Below are 20577 nucleotides of genomic sequence, written 5' to 3'. Positions count from 1 at the left end.
GAAGGAAGCATCCCACATATGGATGGCAGTCTACTTTTTCTATAACCTTCTTCCTTTTTTTTTTTTTTTTTCCTTCTCTCAGCCTTCAGGCCGTAGATTTTGATGCCGTTGCCATCACCGTAAAAGAGTTAGTAAATTACGCTTTAAAAATCAACGCCAACAACCATTCCTGGCTCACCATCCAGGCCGACATCTATTTTGGTGAGTAGAACATTCAACAACCATTATTATGCAGTTTAGTGGCATCAGTTTTTTAAGGGTATGTTCACACGGTTCATTTTTGCAGTGTTTTTTTTTTGTTTTTGTTTTTTTCACCAAAGCCCAGAATCTTTATAGTGTTGGGTTTTTTTTTTTGTTACCCATTCAGATCAGTGGTTGAAAAGCTCTGCAAAAACGCTGAAAGAATTGACATGCTGCTTTTTGGTAAATACTTAGCAGGGCTCAAAATACGCACTGAAAAAAGAGTGCATGAGATGTGAGAAATTCCAAGACATTGCATATTTTATGCCCCAAATACACTGCGCAAAATACACAGCAATAACATCACGTGTGAATATACCCTAATAGTATACTAACCATACACTTGTGAGTTTCTGTATATCTATAGCTTTATTTCATCATTTACAGTTTTATAAATGCATTTTTTTATTTCAATTTTTTTTACTTGTGGTTTTTGCTAACTTTTTTTTTTTTTTTTTTTTTACATCAAATTCTTCAAAATGGCCCACACAACACAAGTTTTGCACATGCCCGAAAATGTTTCTTTTTGTCTTCAGCTAATTTTGCAACCTTTTAGCAGAAAAAGTCACACATTTTTGAAAATTGTCCCAAAAAATGTGCCAAATTAACTGGCTATTTATAAAATCACTTTATAAGTAGACTAGGGTAAAGTTATGCCATATTTTGTGACTTTTCATGAATCTACACGATAGAACTAAGAAGATGCACAGCCAAAATATAGAATGAGGGGGCTACATCTGTAGCGTTTAAGTAGACAAAAAAATGGAGAAAAATCAATACAATATTGATGCACACAATTAATAAAATGAAGTGATATCTATATCAAATGATAGGAATGGATAATATGAAGGTATTCAGTATATCAAGCCCATAATATAGAAGAGAGATTCTCTACCCCTGATGAAGTTGCCCAGAGCAGCGAAACGTGTGGGTCTCTCCACTGACTATTTTTTTTTTTTTCCATTGTTTTGGATTCCATATTATGGGCTTGATATACTGATTACCTTCATATTATTCATTCCTATCATTTGATAGATATATGGCTTCAGTTTAAAGTATCTATATTTGTATTACCTTATCACTGGGTCATAATTTTGTCTATTGGGATATATTTTCGTATATATTTCTGGAGATACTTGCACTTTATTAATTTAGGTGATTGCACCTTATATTTAGCTGCTAGTACATTATGTTTAGTTTGTGTGATTTCTTGTTATATATATATTATATTTGATTGGGTCATTTCTGTACGCGACGATATCCAAATATGTGTATATTATTTTAACCCTTTAATTTTCAATTGGGCGAAGGGGGGATTTGAACTTTTAGGGTTTTTTAATCTTACTAGTCCTCCTTGGGGGCTATGAGGATCAGCAGTCTGATGGCTCATTCATTTCTGTAGATCACAGCCGCACAGCTGAGATCACCAGAAAAGCAGCTCTCCTCTCACACATGGCGTTCTCCCAGGTGTAAGAGGAAGTGACTCATGATAACTACAGGAGTCATCATATGACCCTGTGCTACCAGGGCAACCATCAGCTCCAAGTGATAGTCATGTGACTTCCGATGGCGGCCAGTGAGTATGCAATTACCGCGGCGGGCATGTACAGCCGGCTGTCAGTTTGACGGCCCGTTCTATGGGGTTAATAGGCATGGGTGGATCATGAATCCACTCGTCCCTGCGAGGCGCACATGTCAGCTGCGGCAGCCGGCAGCGATTGCCCTGACACGATCCATGACGTACCCAGTACGTCATGTGTTGTGAAGGGGTTAAATATAAACAGTGGGAATCTCCTGTCACAAAATGTGTGAGGAGGGTAAAATATAAATATTTCATGGCTTGCAGAGATTAATTAATTTGATTTTGGAATTTTTTTGCGGCTACGCAGTTTACCAAACGCCAATATTACATTTTTTGTCGCCACAAATGTTGCGCAAAATGCAATAACAGGCGATCAAAACGTAGCATCTGCGCAAACATGGTACCGTTAAAAATGTCAGCTTGAGACGCAAAAAATAAGCAATCACTGAGGCCCAGATCCCGAAAAATGAAAACACTACGGGTTTTGGAAAATTGTCCAAAGAAAGTGGCGCACTTTTTCACCAACTTGTGACTTTTTTTTTTTAACCCCTTAGCTAAAAGTATTCATGTTTGTCTACAAACTCGTACTGACCTGAGACATCACAGCGACACATCAGTTTTACCATATAGTGAACACTGTAAATAAAATATCCCAAAAACAATGTGTGTGCTCACACTTTTTTACAATTTCTCCACACTTGGAATTTTTTTGCCGTTTTTTTTCCAGTACACCAAATGGTAAAACTCATGGTTTTTATTAGACAATATTTGTTTAAAGTACAACTTGTCCCACAAAAAATAAGCCTCCTATGGCAAGAGTAACGGAAAAATAAAAAAGTTACAGATCTCTGAAGAAGGGGAGCAAAAAAAAACAAAAAAAAATGGAAAATCGTCTGGATTGTATATTTTTTCTTTTTTTCTTTCAGACCTTTTATTTGTTTCAGGATGTCAGTGATGTCGATATTTTTGGTTCTATTTTTTTTTAATTATAGAGTGTTATTTGATACAGGTAAAATATATATATTTGTACCGTGTTAGCCAGTAGAGATAAAAAAAAAAATTGTTTAAAAGAACTGAAGTCCTCAGTGGTAGATACCTTTTTAATGGCTAACTGAAGAGATGGAAATAATAGCTAGCTTTCGAGACTACTCGGGTCTCTTCATCAGGCTCAGTATGACACAAAATCTGAAGAGTCACATATTTATACACAACAGGACATAGAATGGAGCAGTAAATAAGACAAGTTATGTGAAGAAGAACTAGCAGTATGTCAAGGGGACAAACTGTTGTGGCAGTAAATATTGCAGCAGTTCATAGATAAGCTGTGTAAAAGTTTTATTGTCCTCTGATTGAGGTCTGGTCCAGAGTTATGATGCCCCAGATGCTCTGAGGAGCACATTTCTTAATTGATGTAAAAAGACATAAATCGACTTCCGGATCCTGTCCTGGCTGAGGTGGAAGCTTAGAGGAGAAGCTCCTGCCACCCCTCACAGAAACCGACTAAAAAAAGACCCCCCCGGACGAGCCACCAAACAGAGAGCAGCACAGGAGGTTACCTAAAGCAGCCAGCTATGGAACGGTACCTCCTGAGAAGTGCTGGGAGCGGTGAGGGAGCCTGGAGAAGCTGTGACATGGACAGAGGAGAAGATAAGATAATGGCGCCGAGCCTGATGGGGGAGGAGCCTGAGCGCATGGTGGGAGACACAGAAAAGCAAACACAGAGCTGGAGGGGGAGAGATAGGGGAGATATGAGCAAGGAGACAGGAGATAAGGAAGATATGAGCGAGGAGGAGGACACAGCAGGAGAGAAGTGGATGCAGGGGGCTGATGATGGTGGATCGCAATGGGAGGATGAAGGAGATATGGAGGCAGAGGGGAGAGAAGATGCAGGCAAAGCAGGGCAGCTCAGAGACACAGCAGTGTTGGAGGATGAAACTGACAAACAGCACAGGGAGATTAATCCCACTCAGACTCACAGGAAGTCAAATGCAAGAATTAATAGTACCCCTTCCAAAGGAAACAAAAAACAGCCTACTACACCAACATCACAAGCCTGCAAGCTATTGGGGGATGGAGGTAGTGGCCCAGTCCAGACAAAGAGAACTAAGAAAACAGCACCACCTGCAGGCCAAGACAAGTACACACAAAAGCTTAATGTGGACTATAAAAAACTGGCTGAAGAAGTGACATCACACTTGTCAAAAGAGGTTAAAGTGGCTATTGAGGCAGCCATACAAACATCATTAGCTAATATGCAAAAACAGATAAATGCCCATGCATCTAGACTGGCAGAATCAGAGCAGAGAATCTCTGACTCCGAGGAGACAATACTGGCTATGCAAGCACAAATAGCAGCTGTAGCAAAATCTAATGAATACTTGAAGGATAAAGCGGAAGATTTGGAAAACAGATCGAGACGAAACAACCTACGTATAGTCGGGTTGCCAGAGTCTGTGTCGATTGGACAGTTGGATAATATATGCGAGTTGGAGCTACCGCAGGCCCTGGGCATAAAGGCGAAATTCAGAGTTGAAAGAGCCCACAGAGTGGGTCCACTGAGACACCAGGAGGCGAATAAGGGAGAGGGCCAAAACTCAAACAAGAATACCCCGATAAGAGCCAGGCAGGTGATTGATTGTCAAGTACCTTGATTATAAGCATAAGGAGGAAATATTGAGGGTCTTTAGAGAACGAAAGCGTCCACTACAATATCAAGGCAACAGACTGCTAATTTTTGGGGATTATTCAGCGGAAGTATCCAGAAGGAGAAAAGAATTTACCAAAATTTGCTCATTTCTGTACAACAAAAAAGTAAAGTGCCAGCTATTATACCCTGCTACACTGAAAGTTAGAAACCCCAATGGCTCGTTTGTATACTACAAGGACTACAAAGAAGCAGAAAACATTCTCATGGCAGAGCTCAACAAGACTAGGTCAGAAAGGCAAGAAAAAGGAGCTAGTGGAGAAGGGAATAATAGAAGAGGATCCCCCACAAGCTCAGGAAGAGATGTGGGACGTCTTGGGGGACAAAAGCAAGTCGAGACCAGGGAGGAAAGGAGGCCAAGCCCGGGTCGACAGCATAATTCCCGCCCGGAAGACAGGAACCAACCCTTGGGAGAGAAACCATGATACCTGAACTGGAACTCGCTCATTGTTATTCCTTTTTTTGCCTGTTTTTTTTTTGTTTTTTTTTCTTCCCAAACAGGAAGAGGCGTTGAGGAGGATGCATTACGGAGAGAGGGTTGGGGAGGTGAGAGGAGGAGGGGGAAGGGAGAAAAGAGGGGAAAACATCCCAAAGTCTGGGTCCTCTTCCCCCCCCCCCTCTTTTTTTTTTTTTTTCTTCTTCTTTCTTTCTCCATCTTCTCTCCCCTTGGTCTTTTTTCTTTTTCTCCTTTGTCCAGGAACATCATCCAAATTCAAATGAAGTGGGCCTGTTCTGGGCGGACTGATGGCTACCTGGAGTCAGAGATAAGTAGGACTGGAGAATCTTGCTGAGGTTTTGACATACTGTGCTAATTTTTGCATAATTTTCAAAGGCTTATTCAAGTTAGTCCGGGGATAGAACATATATTTTTTGGGGGGTGATTAGGGAGCTACATATTTTGGCTAGGAATAGGGGAGCTCACCAACGTGGCGGAAAGCGATGTGGATTTCTCGGAAAGGAAAATATGTTTTACAGTTACATGCTTTTTGTTGTATTTGTTATATTTGCAAGGTGGGGAAAGGGAGTGTCGATTTTGTGGTACCAACTGTGGTTCTAGTGTTGAACATCTCGTCTTCCTTGATGCAGGGGCCCATAGGGGAGGGAGTAGTAAAAGCAGAATACACAGGTAAACATGATACAGATAACTACGTGGAATGTTAAAGGGCTGAGATCACCTAACAAACGAGCAATGATTTTGAGACATCTGAAAAGACTAAAGACAGACATTGCCTTATTACAGGAAACCCACTTGGGGGGGGGGAGGACTTTTTCCGCATGAAGAAACATTGGGTGGGCACCATTTACGGGGCAGCGGCACAAGGTAGAAAAGCGGGCACTATTATCCTAATAAATAAACAATTCAGTCATGAGGTAGTGGCACATGAGGCAGACGACCATGGAAGGTGGCAGCACTTAACAATCGTTAGTCCAGCGGGTAAACTCAGTATTTATAATGTCTATGGCCCAAATTCACAACAAATCACATTCCATGATGACATAAAGGCCACCATATTAGCAGATGGGGAGGCTAACATTATAGTGGGAGGCGATTTTAACACCGTCCCAGACTCGGCTGAAGATAGGAGGAGGGGCGAGGAGGGGACAGCTAATGTGGGCAGGAGTTTAGACAATAGAGATGTAACATTAGAAGATGTAGGACTGAAAGACATCTGGAGACTAACTCACCCACATGACAGAGAGTATACACACTTCTCTCACCCTCATGATAGCTGGTCACGTATTGATCAGTTCTGGATCTCGCAAGACTTACTGAGTGGGGAACGCAAGATTGTGTGATAGAGAATATGGTGATCTCTGATCATAGTCCGGTGAGATTGGGCATTAGAGAGAAATTCAGGAGAGGTACAGATATCATATGGAGATTCCCATCGTTCCTTCTCAGGCAAGATAATTTCCATAAGGTGCTACAGGAGTGGTGGGGAGAATTCGCAGAGGACAATAAGGAACATAGAGAGTCCCCAGTGATATTTTGGGAAACGGCAAAAGCGGTCCTAAGGGGCCGTCTGGTGGGGTACGCAGCCATGATCAAACGGAAAACCAATGAGAATTATAATTTCCATAGTGAAGCAGTACGGGTAGCATATACAAATTATGTGACAAATAGATCTCCCATGACAAAAGGCAGATGGCTGGAGGCAAAAGAGGGATTTGACGAATGGGCCAAAAAGAAGGAACAACTATTCTGGTCGCACAAGGAGGTTGACTTACATAGGTTTGGCAACAAGGCGGGAAGGATGTTGGCCAATCTGGCAAGGGGCAGCAGAAAGATGACAGTGATCTCTAAACTGAAAACAAAGGGGGGAGAGGTGACTACGGATCCTAAGGACATTAATAAACTGTTGGGAGATTACTATAGAAAACTATATGGGTCAGGGAATAACGACATGACTGATGAGGCAGAGTGGCTAAGACAAGCCCAAATGCCTAGCTTGACGGAGGAAGATTTGAGTGCCTTAAACGCAGATATCACAGTAGAGGAGGTGACGAGAACAATTGGGGAGCTTAACACCAACAAGGCACCGGGACCTGACGGTTTCAATAGTGAATTCTATAAGGCTCTGAAGGATCTGATCTCGCCGGATCTAACCTCAGTCTTTAATGCTTTCCTGGGAGGGGCGGAAATACCCAAAAATTCCAACATAGCATATATTAAATTACTCCCCAAGGGAACCAAGGACCTGGATGATCCCTCTAGTTATAGACCTATATCGCTCATAAATCAGGATTTAAAAATTATGTCCAAGATCATGGCTAATAGACTGGCCGAGATCTTACCTAGGATCATTACGAATCACCAGGTGGGGTTTATTAAGGGGAGAAATGCCGTTACCAATATCCGAAAGACAATTCTAGTGGTAGACGCGGTTAGACTGGATCTCACTGAGGGAGGGGCTAGACCTGCCCTAGTTACACTTGACGCAGAAAAAGCGTTTAATAATGTAAATTGGAGGTGGTTAGACAGGGTAATGGAGGCCATAGGGATTGTAGGCAAGATGAGACTTTACATTAGAAACCTTTATGCCAACTCGGGAGCTAGGGTACACACTCCGGGCTTTCTATCAGACGTGTTCCCTTTGATGAAGGGAACAAGACAGGGTTGCCCATTATCTCCTCTTTTATATAACCAGGCAATCGAGCCGTTGTCAAGAATACTACAGGGACAAAATAGCTTTAAAGGAATCAAGATAAGGGGTTCAGAAGTAAAGATAGCGCTTTTTGCTGATGACATCATACTTTATATGGGGGACCCCGGTGCGGATTTGCCACAGACTCTTGCCTTGATTGAAAAATTTGGCTCATTCTCCGGTTTCAAACTGAACAAAAAAAAGTGCGAGATCATGTTCCTAAAGGGGCATCATGGGACAATGGGGGGACAAATAAGGGATGGCTGTCTATGTGGAATTCCTATAGCACAATCTTCAATTAAATACCTGGGAGTGCATATAGGAAGATCGGTGGAAACAATCTATAACTTGAACTATGGACCGCTAATCAGGAAAATTATAGTTCAATTAAAGGGATGGAAAGGTCTGCCACTTCCATTACTGGCAAGATGCCACCTGATAAAAATGATGAGCTTTCCTAGGCTGCTGTATCCCTTCCAGACAATCCCGCTATTGCTAAAACTAAAGGATGTGAATAAGCTCAACTCCGCGTATACAGAATTTCTGTGGAAGGGAAGGAAACCCAGAATAAAGCTGCGTACGCTGATGAAGTCAACAGAGGAGGGAGGTCTAAACTTTCCAGATGTCCAAGGGTATAATCTTGTATGTATCATGAGGCATGTAATTGATTGGGTGAGAGGAACTAGTAGGCACTCAGATCATGCGATGGAAACTAAATATGCGTCACCGTGGGATCTGACGTCCATTCTGCACTCCCCACTATCCAGGGTTGAAGGGCACATAAGGAACTCAATTATATTCCGAGACACCATGCTAACATGGAAATCGGTAAGGAAAAAACTGGGGCTCTCATGGAAAGTGTCCAAGTACTTGAACCCCTGGGCATTCCCAAATTTTCCCCTGGGACGAGAAAACAAGCTATTTACTAGATGGAAAGAGAGGGGAGTCAGGAGAATGATAGATGTCATGAATGTGGAGGACAGGAGGTGGATGACAGGTCGGGAAGTGTTGGATAAGTACAACCTTAATAGCTCACATATCATCCAGTATGAACAATTGAAACATGGAATAATAGGAGACCTTGTTGTGGTTGGAAGAGAGCTGAACAGAAGTTCGATTGATGAGTTACTGGAATGTGATGTAACAAGTATAAATGTCTCTAAAATTTATCGATCGCTAAGGGGGGTGCTTATCTCACGGGAGGATAGTCGGACTTTAAAAGCGTGGGGGAAACAATTGGGAAGGGAAGAAGTGGTGGATGATATACTGACAGGATGGGTACAAGTGCGGAAACATATTACCAATGAGAGATGGAGAGACACTCAATTTAGAATTCTACATAGGGCCATTATGGGTTTCAACATACCAGGTAGGGATAGGTGGTGTCCTAAGTGTCAAAAAGAAAAAACGGATATGCTGCATGGGCTATGGGAATGTGAGACAATCGCTAGGTTCTGGAACCAAGTCAGACTATTTGCCCAGTCAACATGGGGAATTTTCAGCAAACTAGACTTAATGGTGTGGATTTTCCACTCCTTTGAGGGAGGAGTAGGAGGAGGACCGAGCACGCAGGAAAAGAGGAAATACGCAATAGCGCATGACATAGCCATGATAGCTAAGCGTTGCATCTTAAAACACTGGATTCAAAGGGAGGGCCCATCCATAAAGGAGGTTATGGGCGAACTACACAACCTTCTGAAGTGGGAAAAACTAGAAGCGGAGAGGGATAAAGATGGGTTGACAGCCAAGTTTTTTGTGAGATGGAGACATTTTATTAAAAGCCAATTCACACAGGGAGAAATAATTAACCTGATGGCACCTTTTGTTCACTCGGAGTGGTATATCCTGAGCGATATCCAGGACAGCCTGGGTAAACTGAGAATCACCTAGGAGGGGGCTCTGGCGGGAGGGGGAGACGAGATGGTTGGGAATACCAAGGCATGCTAGCAAAATTGAAATCATTCAGGGACGACACAGAGATTTAACGAATTGTATTGCATATGTTATATTATATTTCATTACCTCTGTTTTGGTTTAATGTTACTGTATACTATCTTAAATCGAACAGCAACATGGAACTCCAAATTGGGGTATCACCCACCTCTATGTCACATTTTGTCAGACGAATGTTCTTCTTTTGCAATGATACTTGTCATGTTTTTACAAATTTGAAAAATCAATAAAAAACGTTTTGGAAAAAAAAAAGACATAAATCCATGTGCCACATTCATTTCTGCTCTGAATATGTCAAAGGTCATCATAAGTTTGTACTCCCAAACTCTCCTGTCTCTCTGGGGCTTGAAGTTTCCTTTTTAATACCAGCAATTTCATGTCCATGATGCTGTGGTCTGGGTTACAAAAATGTTTGGCCACAGGTAGATCTATCCTTTTTTTTTCTAATTGTGTGGCGGTGAGAATTCATCCTTGTCCTGAGCTGTTGTCCTGTCTCCCCTACATACAGACCCCCAATTGGACATTTGGTACATATTATTAAGTACATCACATTGGTTGTGGTGCAGCTGAAGGTACCTGGGATCTTGTAGTCCTATCTTGTCCGTTGTCCATATAAATGGACAGGTCTTACATTTTTACCGGTTGCATGGGAATGTTCCTGTTGTTGTTGGAGAGGACAGGGAGCTTCTGACAATGATGCTTCTTAGATTTAGGGGCTGCTTAAAACACAGAAGTGGGGAGTCTGGAGAAATAGATTTTAACCGGGCATCTTTTTGCAGTAATGGTTGTAGTTTCCGTGCAGCTCCTCTTAACACCTCCAGATTTGGATTGTAGGTGATTACAAGAGGGACCCGATTGTTTTCTTCTTTTAGTTTTATTTTAGAGTTTTATATTTGTAATCTGTAATAAAATAGAACTTTCATTAGGGGTGTGACTCACCCCAGGGCTTTGGGGTACTCTGTCCCGGGCTGTATACTACTGGGATATGTCACTGGGTGGCCGTTGCACGGTTCCGTGACCCTGGGGGTCGCTTAAAAGGGGATTTTGTACAAGGGAAATGTAAAAATAAAGAGTTTTTCGTGACGCCACTTGCGGTATGCGGCTATATGGGGAAAACCGCCGCTGCAAAGTCACTCTCTGCTGGGGCTGGTGGTATTGGGCAGCTTAGGTGTGATGGCTCTCCGCAAGTAGAGCTTAGGCCCCAGGGGAGGATGATGGTGGTTGTAGTATATGGGTGCGGACGTGTAGGAAGAATTCAGACAACACAGGGGCTGCAGTTTAACTTGTGCTTTACTCACTGGTTTGGAGTGGTTGCAACCCGGCTGGTGCTGATCTCTACCAATCCGGTATTCTTTGATTCAGATCCGGTGTAGTGACCTGGTGATCTTTACTTCTATACATCCGTTTGTAGTTGGTGGGTCCCCGTGGCCTGGAGAGTTTTGGGGTCCTTTCCTGTTGTCACAATCCTGGCCCGTATGGCAGGCAGCTTGAACCTCTCTTGGGTCAGACCTCTGTCCCCATTGCTGGGTTCCCTCTTTGCTGCTGTGCCCCGAACACTAACATCGGTGAGGTCCTTGATGGTCCCCTCACTGTTCAGATTTTCATCAGGTGAGCCTGAAGCATCTTCCTGAACTAGGGCTCTGTACCCCGCTGGTGCTCGGTCCAGTGAGTACTCGCAACCTACTCTCCTTGGCAACCGTACTCCTTTTACTCAATCGGTCACTTTATACTTTCCGTCTGTGTACTGACTTCTGACTGAACGTCTAACTGACTTCACGTGTTCCGACTTACTGTCTAACTGACTTCTGTCTGACAAGATGTCTGTCTCCCATCACTTTACTGACTAGCCCCTCCTCCTCTCAGGTTTTGACTACTGGATTGGATGAGTCCCAACCAATAGGTGGCCATCCATCAGCTCTATCTCTAGCCTATTACCCAGTCTGGGGAAAAGTAAGTAAGTAAGTGTGTGTGTGTGTGTGTGTGTGTGTGTGTGTGTGTGTGTGTGTGTGTGTGTGTGTGTGTGTGTGTGTGTGTGTGTGTTGTAGTGTTTACCAGCGCTGATCTTCCAGGAATTCGGGGTTAGATGTAGTACCCTGTGGCTCCTGACAGTCAAGGGCGCCACATGGGCACGGAATTATTCTGCTCTTTTTTTTCCTCAGTGTTTTGCTCTTCTTTTTTTTTTTTTCTTTATCACTTCTTTGGGGAACACAATGAACTAAGGGTGTAAGTTGACACTATGCAAAAAAATAAACACCTCCTCAGCAGTTACACCCATCAACTGGAACCAAGCAAGTCCATTGTAGCTTAGTGTCTGTTTCCCTTGCACCCATTTCTACCTTGTGTTTGTTGTTTTAGTTTAATTTATTTTTACCCAATCACAAGCTGAACCTGGAAGATAAAAAGTGTGGCCTGATCCACATCGTACTCTGTCCTGCAGGATCTTTACCCCTAATACTTCAGTGGTTAGAGACATCCAGGCAGACAGTCCTTGCCATCCATCTCTAGCACAGTTTGTCCACAAGAGTGAGACCGCGCAGGTAGGAAAGGAGGACCAGCCTCAACTCTCCTCCATGGGGCTCCTGAGAACCGTCTTCCAAGTCTGTGAAGAAGGAACTGGATTTCATCTTCAGGAACACGTACTTGCTCCTTCTTCGAGGCTACTTCTGCCAGTGGGCTCTCCCTGTTTTTACTGTAGACAAACAGGCTCCATTCTCAGGCCTATCAGACCTTTTTCAGTTTTTTCCACTCCAGCCTGCTACCGCCAGCAGACACATTCCAAAATTTGGCAACTGCTTCATTGAGGCCTATTTGTCCCATTAGGTCCCACCCTTCGGCAACGGCCTCCAATAACTTGTGTGGGCGTCCATCTCTATCACAGCTTTCCTCTCTTCCGGCCAATAACCACTCAGGATCAGCGGTTTCCACTCCACATTCTTCCTTTATGGGCACTATCTTGGTTCCTCCAGTGTCCGCACAGTGGTGAGTTCTGTTTTTATCCTGGCTGCCTCCTTCTCCTCACAGTTTCTCAGTAGTTCCTCATAAGCTCCAGGAATGGAGTAAGCGCTATCATTTTGGGGGTTTTCACTAGCCCTCCTCATTTCCCATATGGAATCTGTGTCTAATCTTAGGGAGACTCGTTCTGATCCCTCCCACTCGTGGCCTTGCATTTTATCTGCTCATCCTGTAAGAAAAGGTTGCCATGAGACCAGCCCACAGCTTTCTACTCAATTTGCTGCAACCCCTTTGTCGGACCCTCAGGAGCCCCAGCAATGCCCTCAACTAGAGCCTGCCTGCACCGCCTGAGTGGGCCGTAGTGCTATCACAGTCGGTGGCAGACCTAGCAAGGTTTCTTAGACCTTGGTTTTGGTTATTGAGCGTCTGCCTATTTCTTCATCCACCTCGGGGGCTCCATTTGCTTCCTGGGGCTAATCGGACTCTCCAGCTCATATGCTCCAGCATAGCAGATCGTGTAAGAGATCTAAAAATAGGACGCGTTCTAGATCCTCTTCTGGGTCTCAATCTCGTTGGAGGTCACAGCTATGTTCTGTTGATTCAACAACTTGCCTTCGTATGTTATTGCATTACAGTTTCTTCTCCTCCTTCTGGTTTCTTATTAACTGTTAGCTTGGTTCCCGTTGGTGGGTGTAACTGCTGAGGAGGAGTTAATTTTTTTGCGTCAGCCTTCTTGTGGCAGCAGCATACACCCATGGTCGTCTCTGGTGTTCCCCAATGAAGGCTCCAAGAAAGAGACAAATTTTATGATGAGTGCCCAAAATCTTCTTGGTTAAATTTCATGAATTCATTACATCAGTGTTGCTTATGTAGATGTTTTAGAGAATTAGAAGAGTGATTAAACCAGAAAAGGCGTAAATCATTTTGAATTTTTTTGCAAAAGAAAGACACTAATTTAGAGGGATTCACTTAAAAAAATCTGCCAGAAATGCAGCTATGAATCTGGCCCTTCCTCTTTTATGTGGGTACTCTTCTTGTGACACTGTTTTAAGTGCCATTTGTAGACTGTATTTGTCTCTTTGAGCTCTGTATCAGGGAACCGGAGCCCTGAAGCCTACAGAGCTGCAGGATAAAATTCTGCACTTCTTTGATATTTGTGATTGTCAGTGGGGTTTTTTTGGGTTTTGGGTTGTTTTTTGTTGTGACGTTTTCACACTAAAGTTTCACTCCACTCAACAATGATCCTTTAACCTATTTTAAAGCACAAACATTAGCAAAATATTCCGAATAAGAGAGACCTGGGCATCTTTTGAGCCCTTCTGTTGACTTGCATTGCAAAGTATGGAGCGTCTTCACACCGGTAAATGCCTGAAGAATGATCAGGTCACTTGTTTACCTCTTGGAATCTTTCCAAACCTGAAGCAATAAAAAGACCCTTAACCCCATAGCGACGGCCTAACGTCTCAAGACGTCGGAAAAACAGGGTACTTATTCTGTTCCACGACGTTTTGAGTCGTCAGGCCGGAAAAAGCTTGTAGCGCCCCCCAGTGACGGAAAATCTCGGGGATTTCAGCTACCGGGGGTAGCTGAGACCCCAAGATTATGAATTGGGGTGTTTTTTTTGGACCCCGATAATGTGATCGCCGGTATACACCGTATACCGCCGGTCACATTAAAAAAAAAATGGCAAATAATACTGATTTCTTTCTCATCTGACATGATCAAACATGTCAGATGATAAAGAAATATAAGCCCCTAGTGCCCCCAAAGCCCCCGGTACCGGAGAAATCAACCCCCACACCCACCGGACATCCAAACTGCCGCCGCCAGCTCTGCATTCATTTCCCTCCGATCTGAAATGATGAAACATTTCAGATCGGAGGGAAATGTCCTCCCGCTGAGCCATCCTCCGGTACACCGGAGATCTCTGGTCCCCCGGAGCCCCATCTGGTTCTCCAGAGCAATCCCCCCTCCCCTCCGGAGCATCCAAGATGGCGACGCGCACAGTAGCGCGCGGCCGCATTTATCCTCCTCTCATTTCTGTCGCATGTGGCACGTCACATGTGACAGAAAAGTCATTCCCACGTCCTGCCAGGTCACCCCCCGTCAGCCCCAGCCCCCGGTCTTCCCCGGTACCTGGCTGCCGCTCCGTCCCCACTATCACTCCGCCTCCCTCTGAAAAGCGGGAGGCGCATGTGCAGACAGCGGCTGTCAGCTGGCTCCCTGCAAGCAGGGACGCTGAGCTCACTACCGCAACTGCTGTACTGTGGACCGGGGGAGTGTGAGTGCAGTAATCTGGAGGGCCTGCTGTTCCAGAAAATGGGGGATACGTTCTCTCAGTGTGACCCTCATATTCTGGAATGAGGTTACTGCAGGTCACTCTGCCCTAGATTCTCAGATTACTGCACCCACACTGCTCACAGGAAGAGCTTGCTCTTCCAGAAAATGGGGGATACGTTCCCTGAGCGTGCCCCTCATATTCTAGAAGGTCCAGAACCTCCAAAATGGATTACGGCGGACCGGAATTTTTTTTATTTTCAATAAATTGGTGAAAGAGGGAAAGTTTTGGGGAGTGTTTTTTTAAATAAATTTTTTTTGTCTTTATTTTTTTTCTATTACTGACTGGGTTAGTGATGTCTGGTATCTGTTTAGATGCTGTGACATCTCTAACTTCTGGGCTTGCTGCCAGGTGACATTACACATCTAGCATCAACCCCATTTATTACCCCGTTTGCCACCGCTCCAGGACAACGGGATGAGCTGGGGCGAAGCGCCAGAATTGGCGTATCTAATGGATGCGCCACTTCTGGGGCGGCTGCGGCCTGCTATTATTAGGTTGGGAAAGGCCAAATAACTATGGCCCTTCCCACCCTGATAATATCAGGCCACAGCTGTCTGCTTTACCTTGGCTGGTAATCCAATTTGAGGGGGATCCCACTTTTTTTTTTTTTAATTATTTATAAATAATTATAAAAAAACAGCTTGGGGTGACCTCCAAATTGGATCACCAGCCAAGGTGAAGCTGCCAGCTGTGGTCTATAGGCTGCAACCGTCTGCTTTACCCCAGCTGGCTATGAAAAATAGGGGGGACCCCACGTCATTTTTTTTTAAATTATTTATATTTGGGCTAAATACAAGGCACAACACAATGAAAGTCACTAACTGGCACCAGCTTAGAATATGTAGGGGGTAGGACATTATATATGTGTTAGACATCTATCCATCCATCGATCCTAGCTCTTTAGGCTATGTGCCCACAATCAGGATTTGCAGCATTTTGGATGCAGAGTGTTTTCACTGCGTCCATAACGCTGCGTTGTGCAGTACAAGCACAGTGGAAGGATTTTTAGAAATCTCCTGACCACGTCACTTCTTTTCTCTGCAGCATAAACTGACCTGCGGTGCGGCTTCCTGAGCAGCAGGATGTCAATTTATGCTGCAGAGACTAAAGTGTTCTTCGAAGGAAGAATAAAGTCTGCAGCGGTCTGAACCCGGAGTGTATACACAGGTAGCTGCGTTCTCCCGTGGACAACACTCACATCTCTGCAGGAGGGCTCGCACTGTATCCTAGACAGTGTCGCCAGATTGTGGGTACATAGCCTAAAAGTGAGAAATTTGGCGCAACAGCAACATTTTTGTGAAGTACCTGTAGATTTAGAATTCTCACTATACCCCTGAATAAAGTGCTTGAAGGGTCTAGTTTCCAAAATGGGGTCACTTGTGGGGGTTTCTGCTGTATAGGTGACCTAGGGGCCCTGCAAATGCGACATGGTGCCCACAATTTGTTTCAACTTTTACAAAATTCAAATCATGCTCCTTCCGTTCCGAACCCTACTGTTTGTCCAAACAGAGCTTTTTTTCACCACATATGGGGTATCACTGCGCTCATAAGAAATTGGATAACAAACTGTGCGCTCCATTTTTTGGTATTTCCTCTTGAAAAAGTGAGGAATTTTTGTGCTAAAGCAACATTTTTCTGAAAAAAAAAATCAAAATTTTCAATATGACTACCTAAGGTTATGAAATTCTATGAAGTATCTGTGGGTTCAAATGCACTATACCCCTAGATAAAAACCTTGAGGGGTCTAGTTTACAGAATGGGGTCACTTGTGGGGGAGCTCCACTGTTTAGGCACCTCAGGGGGTCACCAAACGCAACATGGCGTTCGCTAATAATTCCTGCCAATTTTGCAGTCAAATAGTGCTCCTTTCCTTCCGAGCCTTGCCGTGCACCCAAACAGTTGATTTCCACCACATATGATGTATCAGCGAACTCAGGAGAAATTCCACAATACATTTTATGGTGAATTTTTTTCCTGTTACCTTTGTGAAAAAAAAGCTACCTGGTTAAAATAACAACTTTGTGGTAAAAAGAAATTTTTTTTATTTTCACGGCCTAACATTATAAAATTCTGTGAAGCACCTGGGGGTTCAGGGTACTCACCAAACATCTAGCTAAATTCTTTGAGGGGTCTATTTTCCAAAATGGGGCCACATGTTGGGGAGCTTCACTGTTTAGGCACCTCAGGGGCTCTCTAAATGCAACATGGCATCTGCTATTGATTCCAGCCAATTTTGCAGTCAAATTGCACTCCTTCCCTTCCGAGCCCTGCCATGCGCCCAAACAGTTGATTTCCACCACATATAAGGTATCGCCAAACTCAGGAGAAATTGCACAATACATTTTATGCTGAATTTTTTCCTTTTACTCTTGTAAAAAAAAAAAAAAAAAAGCTACCTGGTTGAAGTAACGATTTTGTGGTAAAATGTTATTTTTTTATTTTCATGGCTCAACGTTACAAAATTCTGTGAAGCACCTTGGGGGTTCAGGGTAGTCACTAAACATCTAAATAAATTCCTTGAGGGGCCTAGTTTCCAAAATGGGGTCACTTGTGGGGGGTTTCTGCTGTTTAGGTACCTTAGGGGACCTCCAAATGCGACATGGTGCACGCAATCTTTTTCAGCCAAATTTCCTTTCCAAAACTCAAATACTGCTCCTTCCGTTCCAAGCCCTCCCATTTGTCCAAACAAAAGTTTCAGACCACATGTGAGGTATCACCGCACTCATAAGAAAGTGGGTAACAAACCTTGAGGTCAAATTTTTGGAATTACCTCTTGAAAAAGTGAGAACATTGATGCTAAAGCAACATTTTTGAGAAAATTATTAAAATTTTCAATATGACAACGTAACGTTAACAAAATCTGTGAAATACTTGTGGGTCCAAAATGCTCACTATACCCCTAGATAGAGGCCTTGAGGGGTCTAGTTTCCAAAATGGCATCACTTGTGAGGGGTTTCTTCTGTTTAGGTACCTTAGCGGACCTGTAAATGCAACATGGTGCCCGCAATCTATTTCAGCCAAATTTGCTTTCCAAAATTCAAATATTGCTCCTTCTGTTCCGAGCCCTCCCATTTATCCAAACAGAGGTTTTTGACCACATGTGGGGTATCGGCGCATTCATAAGAAAGTGGGTAACAAGTTTTGGGGTCCATTTTGTTGTGTTATTTCTTTTAAAAGTGAATAAATTTGGGTTAGAGCAGCATTTTTAGGTAAAATTTAATTTTTGCTTTTTTTCATTCCACATTGCTTTTGTTCATGTGAAGCACCTGAAGGGTTAATAAACTTCTTGAATGTGATTTTGAGTACTTTAAGGGGTGCAGTTTTTAGAATGGGGTCACTTTTGGGTATTTTCTGTCACCTAGGCCTATCAAATTCACTTCAAATATGATGTGGTCCCTAAAAAAATGTTTTTGTAAATTTTGATGTAAAAATGAGAAATCGCTGATAAACTTTTAACCCCTCTAACTTCCTAACAAAAAAAATTTTGGTTCCAAAATCGCGCTGATGTAAAGTAGACATGTGGGAAATGTAATTTATTAACTATTTTGTGTGACATAACTCTCTGGTTTAACGGTATAAAAATTCAAAAGTTGAAAATTGCTAAATTTTCAAAATGTTTGCCAAAATTAAATTTTTTTCAGAAATAAACGCAAAAAATATTGTCATAAATTTGGTACTAACATGAAGTCCAATATGTGACGAAAAAACAATCTTAGAATCACTGGGATCGGTTGAAGCGTTCCAGAGTTATAAACTCATGAAGTGACACTGGTCAGAATTGCAAAATTTGGTCTGGTCATTAAGGTGAAAATTAGCTCCGTCACTAAGGGGTTAAAAGATGAACAAATGCATTTCAGTGTAAAAACAACTTGCTGTTCATTCTTTTTGAGCATTTTCAGGGTGCTTTTTCAAGCAGGCTTCAGACTGGACCCATTCTAAACATGCCTGGGGAAAAAAAAAACTTGTGTGAACCATACCCTAACGTTCTCCTGACAGCAAATTGTTTAATCCTGTCAGTGTGCAATCTAATCACTGTCAGCACTAAATTGCCAGATTAGGCGGCGGACAGTCAAGTGACTGTCAGCTTGCAAATTACATACTATTGACTAGTGGTCACATGCCGACTAGATTTTCATCTGCTTCTCCTAAAGCAAGCAGATGAGGATTGTCACAATTTGACTACGTAAGATAGCGAGGGAAAGGAGGCTCCTATGCTGTCACTCATGCTAGGGTGTTATGATCCGGAACCATGAAAGATCACAATAGATCATTGGCAAAAAAGGTGACGAGAGCATTGACAATAATCTGGCCGCCATCCTTTTACTAACCAACACTAGAAGTACCTGAGGGGTGAACTAACATCCTGTGCACCGCGAACCCAGCCGGAGAACTAGATATCCTAAAGGAAATAAGGATGAATAACTCTCTGCCTCAGAAATAGACTGCAAAAGGTATAGCAAGTCCCCCACATTCAAAGACTACGGTGATATAGGAAAACACAATACACAGATGGATGATAGGATTAGCAAAGGTGAGGCCCCATTGACTAAATAGGAAAGGGGCTGATGGTGGCCAGAGAAAAACCCTACAAAAATCCAAATACCTGATAGTACAAAAAGTCCTCAGATCATTAGATCTGAACTCCGTCCTATACCAGGCGCTCTTATCAAACCAATGAACAGAAAACAGGAACAATTACAAATTCAAGAAGCAACCAACACATGGACGTATAGGAGCAAAACTCCAAACATAGCTGCAGGGAGCTTCCCAGCTCAGCACAGAGAGAGAAGATTCCTGCATGCAAATAAACTGACAATAACCACAGTAAATGACAAACCCAGATCAAAACAAATGAACAAAAACAACATAAGAAAGAACCAAGCACTTATCTGGGGTAGATGAGGTCTGGAGCAAGATGAGAAGGCTGGTAACTAAAGAACAAATGAGAACCGGCTCAGACTGCCAGCAGACCAAGGTTTAAATAGGCAGAGAGTTAGCAATGGAAACGCCCATTGATCCAGCACACATGGTCTCTGTCCAAACCATTCCTGGCCACTAGAGGGAGACTCACAGCAGCAAAAGCATAACTGACATTCACAACACTAGGGTCCCTAGGCTACCTTTAACCTCCTGATTACCCCTTATGGTGGAGATGCTAGAGTCCAGTGCCTTACTATTCTCTTGGCCAGAACTAATCTGTTCCCCCTTCCCCCCCATGGAAGGAAGTGTTAGGAGTGTGATGGCAACACAAATAAAGACAGTCTCCTACTGTTTGTCCCTGCGAGTTTACAGTGTGTCTGAAATGTATTTTTTTGTACGGAGAAAAGCAAGAGAAGGAAGGCAGTAACAAAAAGACAACAAGAGTTAACACCACAACCGCTGACAGTAACAAAGTACTACAACTTATAATAAGTCTGGATCACAACTCTCAACAGACCAGTATAGAGAAGCTATAGCTGGCAGTTAAGGAAGCTTCCCGTCAGTGTGAGTGTGTGGTCAGTGTGAGTGTGTATGTATGTATGTATGTATGTATGTGTGTATATGTGTATATATATATATAATTTATATATAAAATAATATATTCCCCTACTGCATGTGATCAGAGGAGACTAACAAGCAGCCCAGCAGCGATTCTCTTGCTAGCCTGCCTATGAACTAC

The 20577-nt window shown here is 43.1% G+C and overlaps 1 protein-coding gene across 1 annotated transcript in view; it reads left to right on the top strand.

Annotated features, from left to right (window-relative positions):
- Positions 1-20577, top strand: part of INTS8 (integrator complex subunit 8) — a 197671-nt gene that overhangs the window by 148022 nt on the left and 29072 nt on the right. Inside the window, exon 21 of the mRNA XM_075353053.1 lies at positions 83-201. Within this exon, the coding sequence (XP_075209168.1) occupies positions 83-201 (119 nt within the window). The remainder of the gene's footprint in view (positions 1-82; positions 202-20577) is intronic.

The sequence above is a fragment of the Anomaloglossus baeobatrachus genome, chromosome 6 (genome assembly GCF_048569485.1).
Source record: "Anomaloglossus baeobatrachus isolate aAnoBae1 chromosome 6, aAnoBae1.hap1, whole genome shotgun sequence".
NCBI lineage: Eukaryota > Metazoa > Chordata > Amphibia > Anura > Aromobatidae > Anomaloglossus > Anomaloglossus baeobatrachus.
The sequence above is the reverse complement of the archived record's forward strand: the minus strand, read 5'-3'. Positions and strand labels throughout refer to the sequence as shown.